We start from the raw sequence: 19,561 nt of genomic DNA, 5'->3' as shown, positions 1-19,561 counted from the left end.
AACCAGACATCATGATAATTATGCTCAAGATAATCAACAGATCTTGTTTCATGTCGGAACTATTTTATTTCTACTGATCTACACCCGCCAAGAGGCTCGTGTTCATGACTGCAAGGGATTTAAACATTAATGATGCCTCCTCAGCTGAGCTGTAACGTTAGTCAGCTTAGATAGCTTAGCTAGCTAGCTTATCGCCTATAAGTAAATGCAAGCTCCCTTCTGCACAGAGACATGGAAAGTCTGTTGATTATCTTATGTAACTAGGTTATGATATCTGGAAAGAGATATTGTTGACATCTGGTTCAATTTAATTTGAGAGAAGACGTCTGGATGGCAGACTCGAACCAAAACAATCAAAATGGATAACTGGCATTACAGGAAGAGAAAATATGTGTATTTCTGATTATGGTGTGTACTGTCCCTTTAAATTTCTGATGATAACAAAGTCAGACTAGTGTTTTCTACATGTGCTGCTCATTTCATGGGTTGAATTTTGATTCCCTTCCTGAAGCGAAGCGGCAAAGGGACCCAACCCTGGTCAAAGACTAACTGACCTTTTCCCATGGAGAACATGTCTTGTTGCTGCGGCCGCGGCGATGGCGTACCTGCATACTTGCCACCTTTGTTTCTCCGCACAAAGCAGGCCATGAGCACAACAAGGGTGAGGAGTGCCACAGCACACATGGTCCCAATGAACCATCCCTGGGTCGAAAAGTCGCTCCGCTGACCTTCCGCAGCTGTGGAAAGAAATGGAAAAGAGGCAGAGACCTTAAGCATTGACTTTGCACATCAGTGTATTTGAGTATGACAGTCCCCTCCAGCACTCCTCATACAACTTTATATTTGACTGAAAAGAGAAAAACATGATGGATTCTAGTTTGAGAGGATGTTCTCACATCGTTTTTTGACTCACATTCCCTTCAGCTATGACACTCTATCTCCTCTGAAAGAATATCAGATAGGGATGGAAAAAAAAAAAAACGCACAGAGATGCAGGAAAAACAAATAAGCTCACACATCCACCACAGTCAATAACAATTTGTCAGTGATATCCTGACGCTACGGCAGGTTAGATGTCAAATCGCTAAGCTCTATCGACTGCGACACCTTTTCTCTCCTCTCACCTTTGACTCGAGTCTGGATAACGTCTTCAAAAATGCTAGCGTTATCGAGCAGCCTCTTGGCCATGAGACGCACAGTGTACACCGCTCCGGGTTTGAGCCCATCAATTATGTGGAAACTTTGAGACGTGTTTACAGCCTCTGAAATCCGCCAGATACCATCACCTGCACAGCCAAGCACAAGAAGTGCACAAGCAGCAAGTCTGTATTATCATCCATGCTATGAAAAAAGAAGTTGGAATGAGCTGTTTACCAAGTAGCATCTTGTTGTACTATATATAAGTTTAAAGACATCTTAACACATTTTGAGGCAATCGTGGAAATGATGGAAGTAGCCATGCAGGCGCTCGGCTTATAATATATATTTAGATGTTTATATAAAACCTCCCACCTAAACATGATGGCACCTAAAACTCATACAAATGTTTAGCAAGGCGGGGACAGGAAAAGTAGCTTACGGTTATTCATATAAGCCACATAAAGCTGAGAGTCCTGCTGCTCTTCCCTGGCAGTCCAGCTGATTTTGGCATAGGTGTCACTCACATAGGAGCTTATGTTCAACAGGGCTGGAACTGATAAAGAGAGAAGAAATAGCGGGAGAAAAATAAGGGAGGAAAGGGAAAACACAGACAGGCACAGAGAAAAAGAGAAAGAAGGCAGGAAAAGAGGATTAGCAGAGGCAAATAGGTTTCCTCCCCCCGCAGCTCGAGAACAGTGCAGCAAGCAGAAACCCTTCAAGACGACAGTTCAAAAGGCAACGCTGGGCTCCAGACTTAATTGAGTGGAGCTGGATTTTGGATCATAAAGGGTAGATATAGAGATCGTGGGCGTGAGTGACATCCAGTCTTCACTTTTCTCTTAAGCAAAGCTGGCATTTCCCGGCGCCCCCCCACCACGAGCGAATATCAGAATAGATTGAAAACACACCACGTCTCGAATGCCATTGTTAGTTGAAAGTTGAGGCAGATCTCAGAGATATCATTGGCTGTGCATGTGTGTGAGTGAGCTATATACCTAAAGGAGGATGAGTAGAGCTGTCTGGGATAGAGCTGGGGAAAGAGAGAGAGCAGTTGTGGCCTGAAAAGAAAGAGGAGCCTCAGATGTTAGGTTTCTGCTACAACGCTGTCAGGTCTAATGCGCAACAAGTGAGCTCTATAAACTACATGAAGGCAGGACTGTTAAAGCAACCGGGGAAACTGGATTAATGGCAGCAAACTACGCCGGTACAATTCAGCTGAAACTGAAATTGTAGCAACTTTCTGACAACATATTTTTACAAAAAAATGTTGTGTTATTCAAGAATTACCGGCACTATGTTTGTAAAACTACAAAGACACTTTTGATGAGGCTTTGACCAGCCACTCACTACACCAGCACACTTGTAGCCTACGTATATCTCGACCACTACCACTACAATGTTAGCCGGCTACAGAGGCTGCAGGCAGCAATACGTACTGCTCTGAACGGGGGCCACAGCTGGAGTCGGTCGCAAATCTTCCGAGGGATAAAAAGAAAATGAAATACAGCAGAAGATTAAAGATATATGGAAAGCCAGATTTGAGGTTTATAGACCAGGCACTGACACATACACACGCACATATATCGACACACGCCAACAGACGCAAATACGTCGGCAGTGCAAAGACAACTTGCAAACACAACCACATGCAGGTTCATGCCTTTGTTAGTAGTGGGCTGCTGGAGAGCTGCACCACCAGAGGGCGCTGTCCTGGTTACTGTGCTTACCTATTGTAAAGCAAGAACTGTGATGCATTTCATGACAAATGCAGGGTGCTCAGTGGGTGTTTGTATGAAAGTATTTGCTCGATTGTTGAGTTGATGGACAATAATATCTGATATAAAGCAGCATTTATAAGGGAAAGAGATAATCACAAAATCTTTACATCTTGCTCACTTGTTAGTAAACAGTTTCTTACCTATATATCCAGAAGTTAATGAGTAGTGTTGATGACCGCACGACAACAATACATTGCAGTAGAGTCCCGCAGTAATGATCATCATTGAGCTGCGGGACTCTACTGCACTCGGTAATCAACTCACAGGGCTTCCCCACAACAAGGAAGGCTTCTCGGGTGGTGAGTTTTGTTTATCTTTTCCGACAAATACGGCAACGATATCAAATGTTTGATGCCTCGAAATATGTGCTGGGACCCTGTTTCTAATGTTTCTGAAGTTTGGTGCTGTTCTGAGCATTATTTGTGGCTTTTTGATGGCGGTTTTATATTTGGACCCATTTATTGTAGCGTATTGTTGTCGTGCGGTCGTTTCTGAGGATGCTAAAACTACGTAAGCTAGTGGTCCACAAACTTTATCTCTCGAGGGGGGGTCCTACTCGGTGTCATGGTGTGTTAGAACATGGATTAAACTTACACCGGAATATCCCTTTAAGGTCTGGACTCTGTGGTCGCCAATCCATGTGCAAAAATTATGGCTCATGTTCCCTGAACCACCCTTTCACAATCACAATCTGAGCCCCATGAGTCATGGTGTTGTCATCTTGGAATATGGAATATGCCTGTGCATCCACTGATGTAAAAACCTGGTCCTTCAATATATTCAGGCAGTCAGCTGACCTCATTTTTGGGGCACATAACGTTGCTGAACCCGGACCTGACCAACTGAAGCAACCGCAGATCATAACACTGCCCCCACAGCCTTGTACAGAAGGCACTAGGCATGATGGGTGCATCACTTCATCCGCCTGTCTTCTTACCCTGATGCGCCAATCACTCTTGAACAGGGTAAATCTGGACTCACCAGACCACATTTTCCATTACTACAGAGTCCAATCTTTATGCTCCTTATCAAACTGAAGCCTTTCTTTTCTGATTAGCCTCACTGATAAGTGGTTTTCTTAAGGCTACACAGCTGTTTAGTCCTAATCCCCTGAGTTCTCTTCATTTTATGTGTTTGGAAATGCTCTAACTTTCACTATTAAACATCATAGACTGAATTTGCAATCATTGGCATTATTGGGCCATTACATTTATTAAATTACACATTAGTTCTCACATCCCCTTTAGTCTGAATGTTATGTAATCCCTACTTGAACTCACAAAAATAACAAACAAAACCAAAAAACGACAATGCTGTACATTCGCACAGCCTTTCCTGCTCTGATTGCTGAATCCTGACAGGATCCTGACTGCAGTTTATTCATTATCACTAAATATTTTAAAACATCAGGTCCGAGCAATTCGCAAGCATGTTGGGCGATGACAACTTGGGTGTTCAGATGCTGTGCCAGGGAGCAAATAATTTAACCTCTGGAGGATCTGGTTATTTTTGTGTTACTCTGTGCTTTTTGTCATGTCTGCAGTCCGCTTTATCTCTGCTTCTTTGTTATCTCATGAGACCTAATGGAGAAAAATAGATTTTTTTCTTTTTATGTCTGCCATGGCTGTTAGCTGTTCGCTCTCAGTTTTTCCTGCTCCTCGGTCTCACAGATGTTTCACTTCATCCCCTCTCTTTTTTTTTTTACTTACTGTCTCTCACTTCAGCCACTCAGTTTGCCTCAGAAGCCGCTCAAAGACACATCAACGCAGGCGCATCTGCTCATACTGGCTGTTTTTTGTTCTGATGTGCTAATCTGTAATTTGTCCAGACTATTTTTAAATTAAACATCTGTTTAACCTTAATGGCGATAAGCATTTCAAAGCTCCTTCAGTCACAAAGGTGAACTCTAAAAGGATCACCTTTTAGCCCGAGCTGGAGAACGCACATGCATTCATTTTTTTCCACTGTCACTCCATCATTGCCCATCAACGTTTCTAAATTCATGGTGCCCCTGTCCCGCGCTACGGGCATCCATAAATCTACTCTGCTGCATTGTGACTAACACACCCTGAGGACAGCGCTGCAAAACAGAACCATTTTATCTTCCCGCCGAGCCTCTACTCAACCATATTTGCAAACAATGCATCTAATGGCTCTCAGGCTGGACATCCACCTACAAGATAAAGAGCCTCTCAAAGGAAACATAAAAGCTGGAGAGGAATGAATAACTTTTTATTAAAACATAGTGGACACAGATCCTCTCATGCGTTCACATCTTTTTGCCTGCCAAGTAAAGTAGGGAGGAACTTTGAACTATCACGAAATTCTAGCACTGATTTTCAGGGTTTGTCGTGTTTGATCAGAGCTGAAATGACTACCTGTCAAATGCAGCTAAATCTAAATGGTGGCAGGTAATGCTGTTAAACTAGCTGCCATATGGGTTGGATTAAATGACACAGTTCAACATACAACCAGTGTAAAGTGTGAGCAAATAATTAAACTTAAAGAGACCAAACCTGCACGATTTTGCTTTATCCAAGATACTTATATTCAGTTTAGACAAGGGTTAGATTAATTTCTCTACAAAAACAAAAGACAAATGGAGTGATGCTTAAATCACATACAATTTGACTGAACTAGATCCAATCAATTCATGTTTAAAACAACATGGGCTTTTTACCTTAAACAGCTTCAATATCATTTTGATCGTACAGTGTCTTGGAACAGGGTGAATAGCCACTCCGCCCCCCTCTCACTTGATTCTGTTTCATGTGACTTCAGTGAGAGGGGAGGATCACAGCGTCACATACGTGTTTGTCTCAAGACAAACCACAGTTCAGAAAAGTTTAAGTCCTCTGAACTTATCTGCTCATTAATTCGCTCAGTGAGTAAAAGGATGCACGACAGCCTGATGAACACTAAAAGGTCACAGGTGTGGGTGACAGAACGTCACCGTGAGAAACCATGTAGAGCCACTGAAAGGGAAAGCTGCAGAAGAGCTGAACTGGAGGTCCATGTTTCATTTATACAGAGCCTGTAACTTTGAAAGAAATGCCTATTTCCCAAATATTGTGATCTGTAATGAATTTATGCTGCCTCGAACTCTGACATTCGCTTGTCAGACTCCACTGCAAAGAAATTAGGAATTTGTAAATGATTTAAAAATACAGTTATTATCAAAACTGGTACTGTAGCTAAAGATGACAATCAGTGCATTCACTTCAACAAAAGTAACCTCAAAGAGTAGCCTGGAGCCTAAAAGTCTGAGAAGAACTCCTCCACTTGCTGTCATCATTCAGTGCTTTGAATGTGGTTTTAAAGTTTTTAAAGATTATAAACTGAAATCTATCACCACTTTTCATTGAACTGAGATGTTTTTGTGCCATCTCATGCTATTGATCCTACAACAAAACCTAACCTGGACAATGAGGTTTCTCATTAGTTACAGGTCTCCGCCTTCAAAGCAAGATTCTAGAAATAGTCGCCAGCTTTTTATGACATCGAACATCATTATTCGGAAGTTCCAGACAGACAAAGCATTGAATGGGTCAAAATCTAGATTTAGAAAAATCGGAAAACTTAAAAAAAAAAAAAATGCTCCGCTTATGAGGTTTTTAATTTGATCCGCACAAACATAACTGGGAGCACATCTTATATCATGTCAGCTATTGATGTTGTCCAGGAAGTCACACATCTTTTGTTTGTTAGCTTTGGGAATCTGCTTTGATCTTGTGTGTGATCCTCTCACTTTTCCTGTTTCCTTTAGGTGATGCCTTCAGAGTGCGTAATGTCAATTTTCACAGCTATGCAGATGACACAATTATTCTTTTAAGTAGAGCAAAACAAAACGCCTTAAGCTCACTGACATCCTGTCTTTCTACAATCAATAACTAAAAATACACTCACAATACACAATTATTTGTTTTTAAAGGTCTCTTATGCTCATTTTTGGGTTCATACTTTATTTAGCATGTTGAGTACTAAAAAGACATAATTTTTTATCAAATTGTCCATTGCTGTAGCAGCGGAAAGAGGTGCAGCACCTCTATTCGTCCTGGTGCCTGTTTCTTTGGCTTCCCCCTCCTGAAGTCTGTTCAAGCAAGACTAATTCATGTGTTTATCTCAAGCAGACTTCACACAATGGTCTTCTTTAAATGGGCATTTAGAGGACAGAAATTGCTCACAATTCTGCTGCTATACTAAAAAATGAACAACTAAATGCACAGCACTCTCATGTTAGATGAGCTACACTGGCTCCCAGCGTCTTTTAGAAAATGCCTGAAGAAAAGTCCTTTTGCTTTTATCCAAAGCTCTAAATGCCTCAAACTGCTTTGACAGTCTGAAAAATCCAGACTGTAACAGAGAACTGATGCAAAAAATCAAAATCTTTGCATCAGAAGATAAAATGTCCTGACTTTTGTTCAGTGTGGGGCGAGCACCAAAAACACTGGCTCCCACAAATCCCACGATGCAATGAAAAGAGTCTTTTTCAGAAGACTATTCCTTATAAACACCCACTCCTCTCTTACTCCATGGCACAAGTGTGCAACACTTTAAAGGCTTTTATGTGAAAAAGCTGAGATAACCCTAATGGCATCATCCTGTGGTATTATTTTTTTCATTCTGAATCCTTTGATGTTCAGGTGACTACAGTGTTGCAGCGCTGCTGTGCCCATCTGAGACAGCCAACCAAGATCAGGTCATTTTTCTCGTCTGCAGACTTGGAAAAGGTAATCCATGCTTTTATCTCCGCCAGACTCGTCTGTTGAGATGCACTTTATTCTATTCTATCAGTAGGCGAAGCATCCAGAGACTGCCGCTGATAGAAAACGCTGCTGCAAGGCTTTCACCACGTATTGAGAGAAGCAACCACATCGCACCGATCCTTGCTGCCCTTCACTGGTTAACTGTGAGATGTCGAAATTGATTTTACGATTTTACCGCTTATTCATAGAGCCTTTCTGACCATCAAGCTCCTGCCTACATCTGTGATTTGCTCTCTCTCCATGAGCCTGATCGCTACTAGAGATCTTCTGGCAACTGGACTTGTCACCCAGAGGGACCAGGCTTTATGCTACGGACCTGCCTGCCCCTTTAAGACTCATTTTTATCGTGCGGCTTTTTCATAACTGACAGAATTTTTTGTAATTACCTGAATTATTTCATCTGTTTTATTGTATCAACAATACAGATATCATAAGTTCTTTATCCATAATTTAGTATGCACTTAATGAGTTTGTTTTGAAAGAAGCAATATTTATAAAATGGTTTTATCATTATTATGAGGGGTTCAGTCACAAAACTAATTAGCTGTTTTTGAAAGGTTAATTAGTACGCCCCGTAGTTACAAAAATAGTTTAATGTCTGGTACAGTGCAATCATTCCTATAAATATCTCCACTTTGTATGAACAACTACATTGCAACTACCATGTCTGTAGTGTGCTAAAGAGCTGCAACATAATTAGATGTCAACTATTAAATGAAGCGCCAGCTATTTTGGATACTCGCTAAATCAAAACAATGTTTTTCAGTGGGAAAAAAAGTTTCAAAATTCTCCAATTCCAGTTTTTAAATATAAACATTTGATGGTTTATTTACTCCTCTATGACCGTAAATTAAAAATACTTGTGTTGTGGACAAAACAAGACATTTACGGATGTCATGTGGGGTAACACAATGAAAGTAATCGTTAGTTAAAACACTAATGGAGCTTTTTCACACCTAAACCAATTTGAATGGTATCCTATTAGCCACCACACGTACACTGATGTCATCTACTCACGGGCTGAAGTGACAGTTCTGCTCTCCTGCGCCAGCGGAGGTCCACAACCTGCTCGAGTGCAGGCACTGAGGTGGAAGCGGTAGAGCCTGCCCTCCTCCAGGCCCCGAAGCCGCCACTGGGTGGTGTCGGCCTTGGTGATGTTTATCTCCTGGGAATCAACCACCTCCAGTGTGGGCTCATCAACTATAGAGGAAGGGGAGAGATGTCAGGTCAGCTCAAGAGGCGTGAGTGAACCTACGATGGATCGACACATAAAAAGTCATCACTTCTGGGCTTGTGTTGTATGTTAATGGAACACAGCAATAATGAGGGTCAACGGTTGAGGGAGATGAAGAGATGTCATGCTAGCTCATGCAGAAAGTGAGCGTAGCAGATACAAGTCGTGACAGGTGAGCTGAGGAGGAATACATTATGAAGAAAGGCACAGGGAGATGAAAGGAGGAGATAGAGAGCTCAAGAGGATGTGGAGGGAGGGAGGGAAGTGTGTAAACAAGTGGCAATGGATGAAAAGAGGAGGAGGAGGAGGAAAAAGAAAAACTGGAGGAGGAGGAGGAGGAGGAAATGATGAAGGAGAAGCTGGAAAAAGTGTGTAGTGTAAAAGGAAGATAAGAATTACAACAGGTGGATAAAGCAGATGGAAGACAAAGAGAGAAAAGAAAAACATCAACTTAAGTCAGAGGGAGGGATTCAGTGTAGCAGCATAATGTATCACCAAACTTGCATTATAGATCAAAGTACAGTATGTGTGCATACAGACTGTGGAAAGAATCAAACCCCCCCGTGTTGATGTCATTGCTGTGCTGACATGCAGGTGCCTCTTCAGAAAATGTATGTTTGTTTGCAGCACAGAGAACTGGATACTTCATGTGTTGGTGAACACCGTCTGACTAATTACACAGCCGTTTCATGACTCAATTGGATGTGCAGACTGTGCGTACATTACCACGTGTGTTATAGCACATTCAATGCAGTTGCAGAAAAATGTGAAATATCCTTGAGGTTCATGGTGAATCAGTTCAGCTGAAAAAAACTCCGACACCCACAGCCTGCATTGTGTGGTAATATCTGTGTAACGTCTGACATCTGATATGGGAAAAAGCTGAAAGGAGAGGGGGACAGAGTGTATTGTAGAGCCGGCCAGACTCCGTGGGTGCTGGTGGAGGCGGCAAAGGGCTGTCTCTGCCTTCACATTTTGCACAAAAGACTTCAGAAATGTCAGCCAATGAGAGCGTGGGCTTTGAAAACAGACGAAGCGTAATGAAAGCCCCTCACCCTCACTGTTCTCAAGCACAAAGGTGGAGAGGGGTTTTTTGTAGCAATTTTTTCTGAGAGATAAATGATAAAGAAATTTGTAGAGGAGGCGCAAACAGCGCTGGCCTAAATGATCCTTTCTGCAAGAGCACCTGCAGTACAGGATCATACGAGATAACACTGAGGAGACTGTCAAACCCCAATCTAAAGTAGCCATCACAATTGCGCTGCTGCAGACCGTCGTGGAGGGTTTGGTGTTAAACAGTGCAACCTAGTGTCCGGTATGAAAACACAATAGAGGAGAGGGAAGGGAAGAAGGGGATGATGATCATGAATGAAGTATCTTTTCATTCCCTTTTTCTCCACTCTGCCTTTTCCTCCCCTTCTCTCACGGCAGCTACACTTCTCCACAATAAACCACATAAAAGCTACAGCAAATACAAATCTATTCATGAAAACGTTCACACAGGAACAAAGTTCTAGACTGTGTAAATCAATGAGTAATTATTCAAAGACCTTAGTGTGTGTATGTGTGTGTATGTGTGTGTGTGCGTGCGTGCGTGCGTGCGTGCGTGTACATACAGAGGTGGTACTGCAGGAGATAACCAGTGAGGATGCCGTTTGTCTCCAGCGGCGGGCCCCACACCAACAAAATGGTGTCTTTCTGGGCGTTGGAGGCGGTCAGGATAGGCACTTGAGCAGGAACTGTGAAAACCACAGTAATATTAAGGCTACTACTGTATAGATGTGTTTCTCAAGCAGCTCTATATGCTTTGCTTGTCTGTTTTACTGTGGAAACAAATATTTTTAGGATGCTTGAATCAAAACAGTCAGTCCAAATAAGATTTCTTTCTCTCATGGAAAGTCTCTTTGCATGCTTGATATTTTCTTTTATGTTTTGTTTTTGTTTTTTTTTCTGAAAGCTTTCTTTACCTGGTTCTTATTTGTGAAACGGATGAAAAACCGCACCGATGTCACACATGACAGTATTAAGCGGCTCTATCATTTCACAGGGCCGCCTTAAACAAGAACTTACTAGAAACCTTTGATGATTTTTCTCTCCTGGTCTCTGGACATGTTTCGAGACATATGAGAATGCGTATGCTCAATTATAATTTGTATTTGATATGTTTTTTCCACTGTTTTCCAAGGTTTAATTACCTGGTTACATTTAAATAACAGAAAGTCCTTCTCCCTCACTAAGGGAAAAATGCACAACTAATGAATATGCAAATGTTTTTGTTTTTTTATCATTTCTAAAGTTACTAGGCACAAAATGTCTTCTTCACTAAAGAGTCCTTTTTCAGTGGTGGAGGTTTAAAGTGCCCACGTTATCCTGAATGGTGAGTGATTTCCAAACTAGCCATGCCTGCGGGTACAATGCTCAGCTTTAGAGTGAGCACAGAGAAACGTTCCCTCCTTCGGCAGGTAAATTTGAAAACAGTCAAAACAGCCCTCTAGTGTCAAGCTCTGTGTGTTTATTATTCTGCACAGTGAAGCACAAACAACCAAGTGAAGTAACAATAAGCATAACACATTTTTGAGTGGCAGGATACTTGAAAGTAATCGAAATGTGTGCTTTTGTTAAATCTCCTTTTCTTCTTGTCTGAGTCACCGTGTCATGAATTCATTTTTCCACGAGCTTCAGTGTATCTTTTACTCTTCAAGTGTGTGAAGAGCACCTATTTGTTGTATTTTTGTGGGTCCTTACCTCCCTCTGGAGTGTTGAAGGTGACAGGGTCACTGTAGGGCCCATTGCCCTTCTTGTTAAAAACATTGACAGTGAGTCTGTACTCTGAAAAAGGTTTAAGGCCCGGCACAATGGCGTGAGTCCTCTTTCCAGGAAAAGACATGGACTGGCGTTCATCTAAAACCTTATTGGGATTCAGCAGACTCCGTTTTCTAAACCACTGAACCTGTGAGAGTGAAGTTGAGGACGGTGTTGAGGAACAAGACAGAATAGACCACAGAGTGGAGGGAGAAGGAGAAAAGATTAAGACAGAACAGTTAGATACAAAACATTGAGGAGCAGCAAATAATGCCCCAGTTCCCCTTTAATGAGACAAATATCTGAAAGCAGATATCACATATGAACTGTGAAGCTGAGATTTCTCCAGATCACTTCAAGTGACGACAGTGTGTCTGTTAAAACAGCTAATTCACACAATCCTGTTGTAATTGTCATCCTGTCAACCACTGTGCCGGCCACCTACATACTTTTAATAACAACACCAATACAGGTGACAGAGTGCAGTTATGAAAAATGTGACAAAAATCATCATTTCATATTGGATCATATTACCACATCTAATGAGTGCATTCTAGTTGAGTTCACACATCACACATCATTTTTTTAATAAACAAATTAAAGATTGAAATTCATACACTCGTCTTCTAAAAAGTAATCTGGGAACGTATTCGTTGCTCATTTCACATGTCCACAACAACTTCCCTCGAAACTGTTGCTTCTGAGAGAACACGCACGATTCTCACAGTCGAGTTGATCCACCACAGGTGGTGTGTGGCTTTTTTTAGCCAGCTAATGACAAATTTATTCCACCAGAAAAGGTAGACTGTTCAGAGGAGAATAATTAGTGAAGTTTGAATTACAGAAAGTTAAGAAGACCCAAAGCAAATCTTACAACAGTACAGCGCATCTATAAAACATTGTCAGACTGAGCTGACATATAACTTTGTTTGTAGAGTTATTATGCTTTGCAAGAAATGTCAGTGTGTCACTCATATTGTACTATTCATTGTCACAATTGTGGAAGCTTTGCTACGGATACTAACAGGGTATAGTAAAAAAGATTCACTGGTATAAAATCACATAATGACTATTTTGCATCTCTGTCTTAGCTGTTTCCTGACCCATTAAAAACTGGGGGTGCCACTTTGCGAGGGAGTTGTCTCTGGTTATGACACACTGAGGGAACATTAGTGAAGAGGGGTAGAAAAAAAAGGTATATCTAACATAAAAAGGAGACGAATGTGTTAGAATAAAGGTCTGACCGCACCAAATAATCCAGGTAAAGGATTTTGAGCTTATAAATTCAGCTTCATCATCAAACCAACATCTTTTTGCAGGTTGCAAGAAGTCAATTCTGAGTAGATTATTTCCTGTGAATGTTACATCGGAGATTCTGATATTTTTCATGACATTTTCTGTATATATGTTTAACAATAAAACATACTTAATGTGCTTCTTTTTAACAAATCCAGTGTGTTTTTCTCCCTGACACTTCTACACGTCCTTGGCTGTCTCTAACAGCAGACAATAAAGGCTCTGTGAAAATAGCTTGTGTTCAGGTCCTCACTGTTTCCTTATCCTATGAGCTTCTTTATTAACTTATTTTCTTAAATAATAAATCTGAACTTCAAAAGTTACAATTTCCTTTAGTTTCTTACACCTCTCTAAATCAAGAAGTCCTTGCGACCCCCCCCCCCCCCCCCGTGAAACTTTGGTGACCCCTAGTGGGGGTCAGGAACCCCAAGGTTGGAAACCAGTGTTCTGAGATTAAACTTTCTTAAATATAAATACCTAGTGAATACTAGGCATATTCATTTATAGGACTCTATATAACTGTATTTTTGCACATATAATTACAGATCAATTAGGACGTGTGAGTTAATTACAAAGTATCTTTTTGAACCTGTATTATCGAGTAACTAATGTTAGACAACAACCCTTAAACTAGTCATTGCTGTATAGACCTGATTAACAAGTCAATATTAGTGTAATTCATTTCATTTTACCTGTTTGTTCCGATCTTATGTAAACACTAAGTAGGTATACTCATTGTGTAATCCCTCTGATACCTTGAAAGTCTTTGGTTAAACAACCCTAAAGAAGCCAGGCTGAAGTACTATAAACGTCTGATAGAAATCATGATTCAGGACCATGAAAACTTACATCGTAGCCCCCTAGATGACCTCTCACTGTTGCAGGTGGAGCCGGGGTCCAGCTAACTCTCAGAACAGTAGTGTTGAAGACCTCCACTGCTACGTCCCGTGGTGCTGCAGTAGGGACTGAGGAACATATAGAACATAGAAGGTCAGGAATAAACACGCACTGAAAACAACAGAGGCTCTTGAACATTACCATGAAGCCTGTACAAAGGAGTACAGACCCTATACTGAAAAAAACGCCTTATTAGACAGAATATATATTACTTGGTATTGGCTGTGCAGAAAGGATCTGTTGTCAGTGACGGCGGTAAATAAAAACAACAAACAATCACACACTAAATGAAGTAGCTTCTTTGTTCAAAGCAGTTTTTTGAGGGACAAATACAACACTACTCATTTTCTGCTCTACATGTCACTGCACTGGTTGCAGGAAAGGATAGAAGCACAGCAAATACTAGTGGGAGAGGCAGCCAATGTGCATCAGTTGGGCTAAAGTGCATCGCGATCTGTCAAATCTCCAACAGCTTCTGAGACAGAAATGGAAATTTGACATCCCTCTGCGCTACAAAGGTTATCTGCCACCTGCTGGATTCAGCAAAGGAGTTTTTTTCTTTTGTCTCTTTTATTTCAGAGGGGAGGAAGAGTCACTACTGCACACCTGGCACAGGGTTAAAACCACGGGCAAAATAAAATAAAGGAAGGAACTTAACCTGACACATTTTCCCGCAGACAATGCCAAAAGACGACTGAAGACAGGGTGGGAGTCGATGACACAAAAAGTTCACAGTAAGTGACAAGAAAAAAACAACAGCTACATGTGCTACTTTAGCCTCAGGGCTAAATATCAGTTTTAATAAAACAGCAGAACTAAAGAGAGGTGTAAATAAGAACATGGAACTCTGGATTAAAAACATTAATGATATGAATACATACAGAAGGGAACATATAAAGTCTAAAACGCACCATCTTCTCCAGAGTACCCAGTGACAACTTTAGGATCGGGGCCCTTGCCATGGCTGTTCCTGCTCTGTATTTTGATCTCGTAGGGGACAAAAGTGGAAGTGTTCCTCACGACAAAGGAGTGTCTTTTGACCAGATGCTCCGTCCAGACATCTTCCACCCCGAGTTTCCTGTAGCTCACCTTGTACTCGAGACCAGGGCCATTGTGTTCAATAGGCAACAGCGGCTGTAACAGAATAGTGTACTGATGAAACCTTGAAGAATGCTTCTGTGCTATAATGGTTTCTAGTGTGCAGTCTTATAGACAGATGTGCTCTTTCTTTTACCTCCCAGCTAATGTCCATTTGATGAGGAAGATGGCCTTGAATTTTGATGTTTTCTGGGTTCCTATCAGGAGCTTTGAAAAGAAGTTATACAATCATATATTCACAAATGAAGAAATAGCATGAAGGGTGTATCTCCTTTTTATTATCTACTTTTCAGCTGTAGCTTTTTAGTCCTGAAATGAAAGATATCTACTCATAATGTTCAGCTTAAACAGACTGTTTTAAAAGTCTAGCACAAGTATTCTCATGTCACACATAAAAGAGAGCCACGGTTAAGCAGCAACATCTGCGGGATGCTTATATTTGGGGACTTTAAGGGCTTCTGTGGCCCAAAAATATCCAAACCCCCTGCTGTTCCAAAGTCCTGTGTCCAAAAAGCTGGCTTCTCCACACAGACCCTTTTGCACATTTCAAAAGAATTGCAAAAAAACTTTGCAGTCACAATGGTCAGATAACCACGGCAGAAAATGTTAATTAAAGGGAACGAGTCTCACCAGCAGGGGGTGTTTTGTATCCCTCAGTGGGCTCACTGGGGGGTCCAGGTCCAACGGCATTAACAGCATACACTCTGAACTGGTAGTTAAGATGTCCGTGTAGTGCCAGCTCAGCTGTTGCCTGGTTACCAGGGACTTTCTGTTGCTCCTTCCACCTGCCAGGCTCCCACTGGCTCTCCTCATACTCCACTATGAATTCTGTGTTCATGGAGGAGACATGAGTCATACACATTTACTTATCACTGTACAATTGATGAATACAGTAGCCCAGAAAGCATGCATTGGACTCCTTTTAATGTATTGTACAGTCCGTTTTACCTTAGTGATGGTTTTAAAAATAACTACATGCTTGGTTAGACCAACAGAGGAATAGCTTAACATTCTGATGACAATCTTTATTTTCCTCTTTTCTAAAAGTGAGATGAGGGGATTGATACCACTCTCAGGTCTTTGTGTTGAGTAGGCAGATATTTTAACTGTGGAGAAAACAAGGCTTGCTGTTTCGCTCTGCATCCAGTCTTTAAAGCCGTAACAAGATGTTCATTTATTGTTGATTTTGGTGACCCCTTTAGATAAGTGTTCTATACACCACCGTCTCCTGTGGCAAAGATCTTAATCCAGCTAGCGTGTGCATTAGTCTTGAATGTGGTTCAAGGGGCGAAGTATTTTGAATAGTATATTTCTTTGATTTAAACACAGTTGTTTGCAGGATGCACCGCACTGAGGTAAGGTATCTATTTGTGGCCATGTAAAAATAACTTATGATGGTAATGACATTGGAAAAACAAAGTAATTGTTATAGTGCCGTACCACCAATATATGGAGAAGCTGTTTTCTCAGGCTGAGACTCTTAATCACTCCTCCAAATAAATTAGTCCAAATATGATGACTCATCTGACCCAGACAAGTCAAATCTGACCCGGTGACAGGCATTAAGAATAACAATATTACTCTGAAAACGATTATCTTTTCTCTTATGGTCTTGTTTGCTTGTGTAGTTCATATAGAAACATCAATATTAGACCTGTTTTAAAACCAGTTAAAAAGCTAGGCTCCTTATTACTGCTTTGTACTTAATTTACAGACACAAGAGTGAAATCAATCTCATCTAACTCAGGGGGTGTAGATCTCAACTGTAGCTACTTCTTGCCAAATGCCTCTGAGGGCAACGCTTCATCCTTGTTCCTGAAATGACAGATGTGTAAATTAGTAATGCAACGCTATACCTGTAAGCGTGTTGAAAATATGTGTCCAAAGTCTCAGTTAACAACACCCTGAGAATATCTGACTCGCTGTTTATCATGTGGGGAATAATAAATGTGTGCATGAGGGAGTGATTTCAGACACAGCAATAGCTTTTGGCTATTTCCATGTCAAATTAATTACAATAAATGAATATTTCTACACACATCCACCTGGTGCTGTCTGATCCACAGATATCGGTTGGAAAAGAGCCGGCCTAGCAACTGATGTCTCTTGCTCCATAATGTTTAATTAAACAATTAAAATGACTTCAGTCTGACAAAAGATCTTCCTCAGGCTTGTCTGCTCTAATTTCTGATCATAGATTGCATGTAACAAAGCTAATAAACATTCAAGAGGTGACATTTATCAATTGGCATAAATGTTTGTAAATCAGTAAATTCTAAAAATAAATGGGAGAGTAAAGATTAAAGCTTCTCTACTACTTCAGTTATTTGCAGCCATCACTTGTTAAAAAAACTTCAGTTTGATCTCAACACAGATCACAGCCCCAGAATCTGTTAACTCTCTTTTTCACAACAGAGGAGACATGAAAACATTTAGTGACGTGCGGTGGCTGAATTAACAATAGAACAATCCCAATCAAGTGTTCAGGTGATACAGTTCAGCCAATTTCTGTATGAGAGATCTCAAAGAAATGCTAATTCTCTCTGACTAAATTATTCTTCTCTGTTCTATTATGTGGCACTAATACCGCCCGCACCCTTTGCCGTCATAGCCTTCTAATTTTCTTCTTCCTCTACAGTAACATTTACCTGTTATAGAGCTGTTGTGGTCACTCCCCGGCACCCAAGACAGGACGACATTCCGCGGACTCTTAATTTCAGATATCTCTAAATATGTTGGAGCATCAGGAACGTCTGCAACAAATAAAAATACATAAAAACAACTTCAGATGTTCAGTGGCAAATGTCAGTTTTGAGTGCTTAAACTTGATAATGGCATCCAAACCACAATCAAACAACCTGTTTTAATTTAATGATACCGCTGTCTATATTCTAAGTCATCTTATCAATAATTGATGATATTCTTTACTTTATTATTTACATCACCCTCTTACCCAGTATGGTGAGTAATGCAGTGGCATTGTCCTCATCTAAGCTGGTTCTGGCAATGCATGTGTAGATTCCCTGATCACTCAGGTTCACATTCATGATCTGCAGCATGCCGTCGTCCAATACATATCTGAAAATATCAAAACATGTGTCCCTTTATAGCAGGAATACTAATCAATCAGCCAAGTAGAAAGTACTCAGTGAGCATGTGCAGTATGTCCCCAACAGTGGCACGATCTATGAAAATTTTATTTCCTTCAGCTCGTCTCAGCCTGGATCTGCATCAAAATGCACACAGTCAAAGACAATAATGGTTCTGACATGCCAGTTTTTGTACAGCAGTTTGTGCTTTGGCCTAAATTTCAAACAACTGTAGCTAAAACTGATATGGTTTCAAATAAACTACCCAACGACCAGGCGAACAGAAATATGACCTTGTATGATACAGAGGACAAAAAAAATCCCCCCAATCTGTAGCCCTCCAGTGATCAATATAAGAAACAAAGCTTCTGGGAGTTTTTTTTCTTCCTTGACATGAAGACACTGAATAAAGTCATCTTTTTAACAAACCCTACTAAAACCCATGGAAACACTTTTAAACCAAAGCCACTTACCTGGAATTTTCCTCAAAGGAAAGTGGGAGCTCCTCTCCATCCCTCCTCCAAACCACCTCAAAGGAGCCCTGCAGGCTCTCATCGTACTCTGTCTGACACTTCAACTGGGCCGTGGTCCCACTGATGACCTGTGCATCCTGAGGTGGACCAACTATTTTCGTTGGGTCTGAAGATAAAAGAAAAAGTCAGGGCCAAGAACACATAGGTACGTTTAACTGATAAGACTCAAAGACAGTAATATTTGTCTTGTTAGACAAGAGCTGGAGATGTAAATTATTCATTATTCCTCTATGCTTCAAATAAAATGTGAATATGAGAAGTTGAACCAAATTATTTACTTTATAAATGAGTCTTTCTTGCAGTACCTGCCTCTTTGATTTGTGCAACGAGTAATCAAAATGGAAATGTCTCGATATTGCTCAATAAATTTCCAGAGTGATTTGCATTTATGAAACAACCCATGAAAAATATATTTCTAAATATGTTCCACCACATTATTATTTATGCTGCATCTTTTTACAACATCAGTGAAAGATGAATTTTAAATTCAGATGCTGAGATATTTATGTGCTACTCAGCACAAGCATTTTTCAAAGGGGCTAACAGAGACAGACCGCTTTTACTGCTTGATCAATCACAGCAGAGCACGTCGAAAAGAAATAAATTCTACCTTCCAGATCTTAAACATCTTGTATTTATGAGTAGTTTTCAGCCCGCTACTGAACAAATGACCGGCAAAAACCAAATTGTCAGGAAGAAAAGTGCTTAACCAAGTGTAGTTATAAGAACACAGCCACATTGACTTCAATTTCAAAGGGTCAGTGCACCCGAATAACAAAAAGAAAAAATCCCCCATCCCTAGTCTAAGCAGACAGACACATGTGAAAACATCCCTTGTCATTTTGGGTGAACTAGTCCTTAAATGCACAATCGTGTGCAGTGACTAGTACTAATCCTGCTTAAGAGAGTCAACACTAATCATGCTGCT

At 40.8% G+C, this 19,561-nt stretch overlaps 1 protein-coding gene across 11 annotated transcripts in view; it reads right to left on the bottom strand.

Annotated features, from left to right (window-relative positions):
- Positions 1-19,561, bottom strand: part of chl1a (cell adhesion molecule L1-like a) — a 59,264-nt gene that overhangs the window by 6,613 nt on the left and 33,090 nt on the right. For 3 of the 11 annotated variants that reach the window (XM_030423876.1, XM_030423881.1, XM_030423875.1), the window contains exons 14-29: positions 18,574-18,739; positions 17,965-18,089; positions 17,660-17,764; positions 15,642-15,839; positions 15,148-15,218; positions 14,825-15,047; positions 14,572-14,607; positions 13,866-13,981; positions 11,664-11,868; positions 10,535-10,657; positions 8,702-8,884; positions 2,577-2,615; positions 2,136-2,198; positions 1,580-1,693; positions 1,125-1,286; positions 555-737 (exon numbers count right to left, since the gene is read on the bottom strand). In XM_030423876.1, coding sequence (XP_030279736.1) covers positions 555-737; positions 1,125-1,286; positions 1,580-1,693; positions 2,136-2,198; positions 2,577-2,615; positions 8,702-8,884; positions 10,535-10,657; positions 11,664-11,868; positions 13,866-13,981; positions 14,572-14,607; positions 14,825-15,047; positions 15,148-15,218; positions 15,642-15,839; positions 17,660-17,764; positions 17,965-18,089; positions 18,574-18,739 — 2,112 coding nt within the window. The remainder of the gene's footprint in view (positions 1-554; positions 738-1,124; positions 1,287-1,579; positions 1,694-2,135; positions 2,199-2,576; positions 2,616-8,701; positions 8,885-10,534; positions 10,658-11,663; positions 11,869-13,865; positions 13,982-14,571; positions 14,608-14,824; positions 15,048-15,147; positions 15,219-15,641; positions 15,840-17,659; positions 17,765-17,964; positions 18,090-18,573; positions 18,740-19,561) is intronic. The other 8 variants (XM_030423882.1, XM_030423878.1, XM_030423879.1 and 5 more) reach the window with 7 other exon arrangements.

This window comes from Sparus aurata, chromosome 7, assembly GCF_900880675.1.
Source record: "Sparus aurata chromosome 7, fSpaAur1.1, whole genome shotgun sequence".
Classification (NCBI taxonomy): Eukaryota; Metazoa; Chordata; class Actinopteri; order Spariformes; family Sparidae; genus Sparus; species Sparus aurata.
Note: the sequence above shows the minus strand (reverse complement) of the source record. Positions and strands in the feature narration are given on the sequence as shown.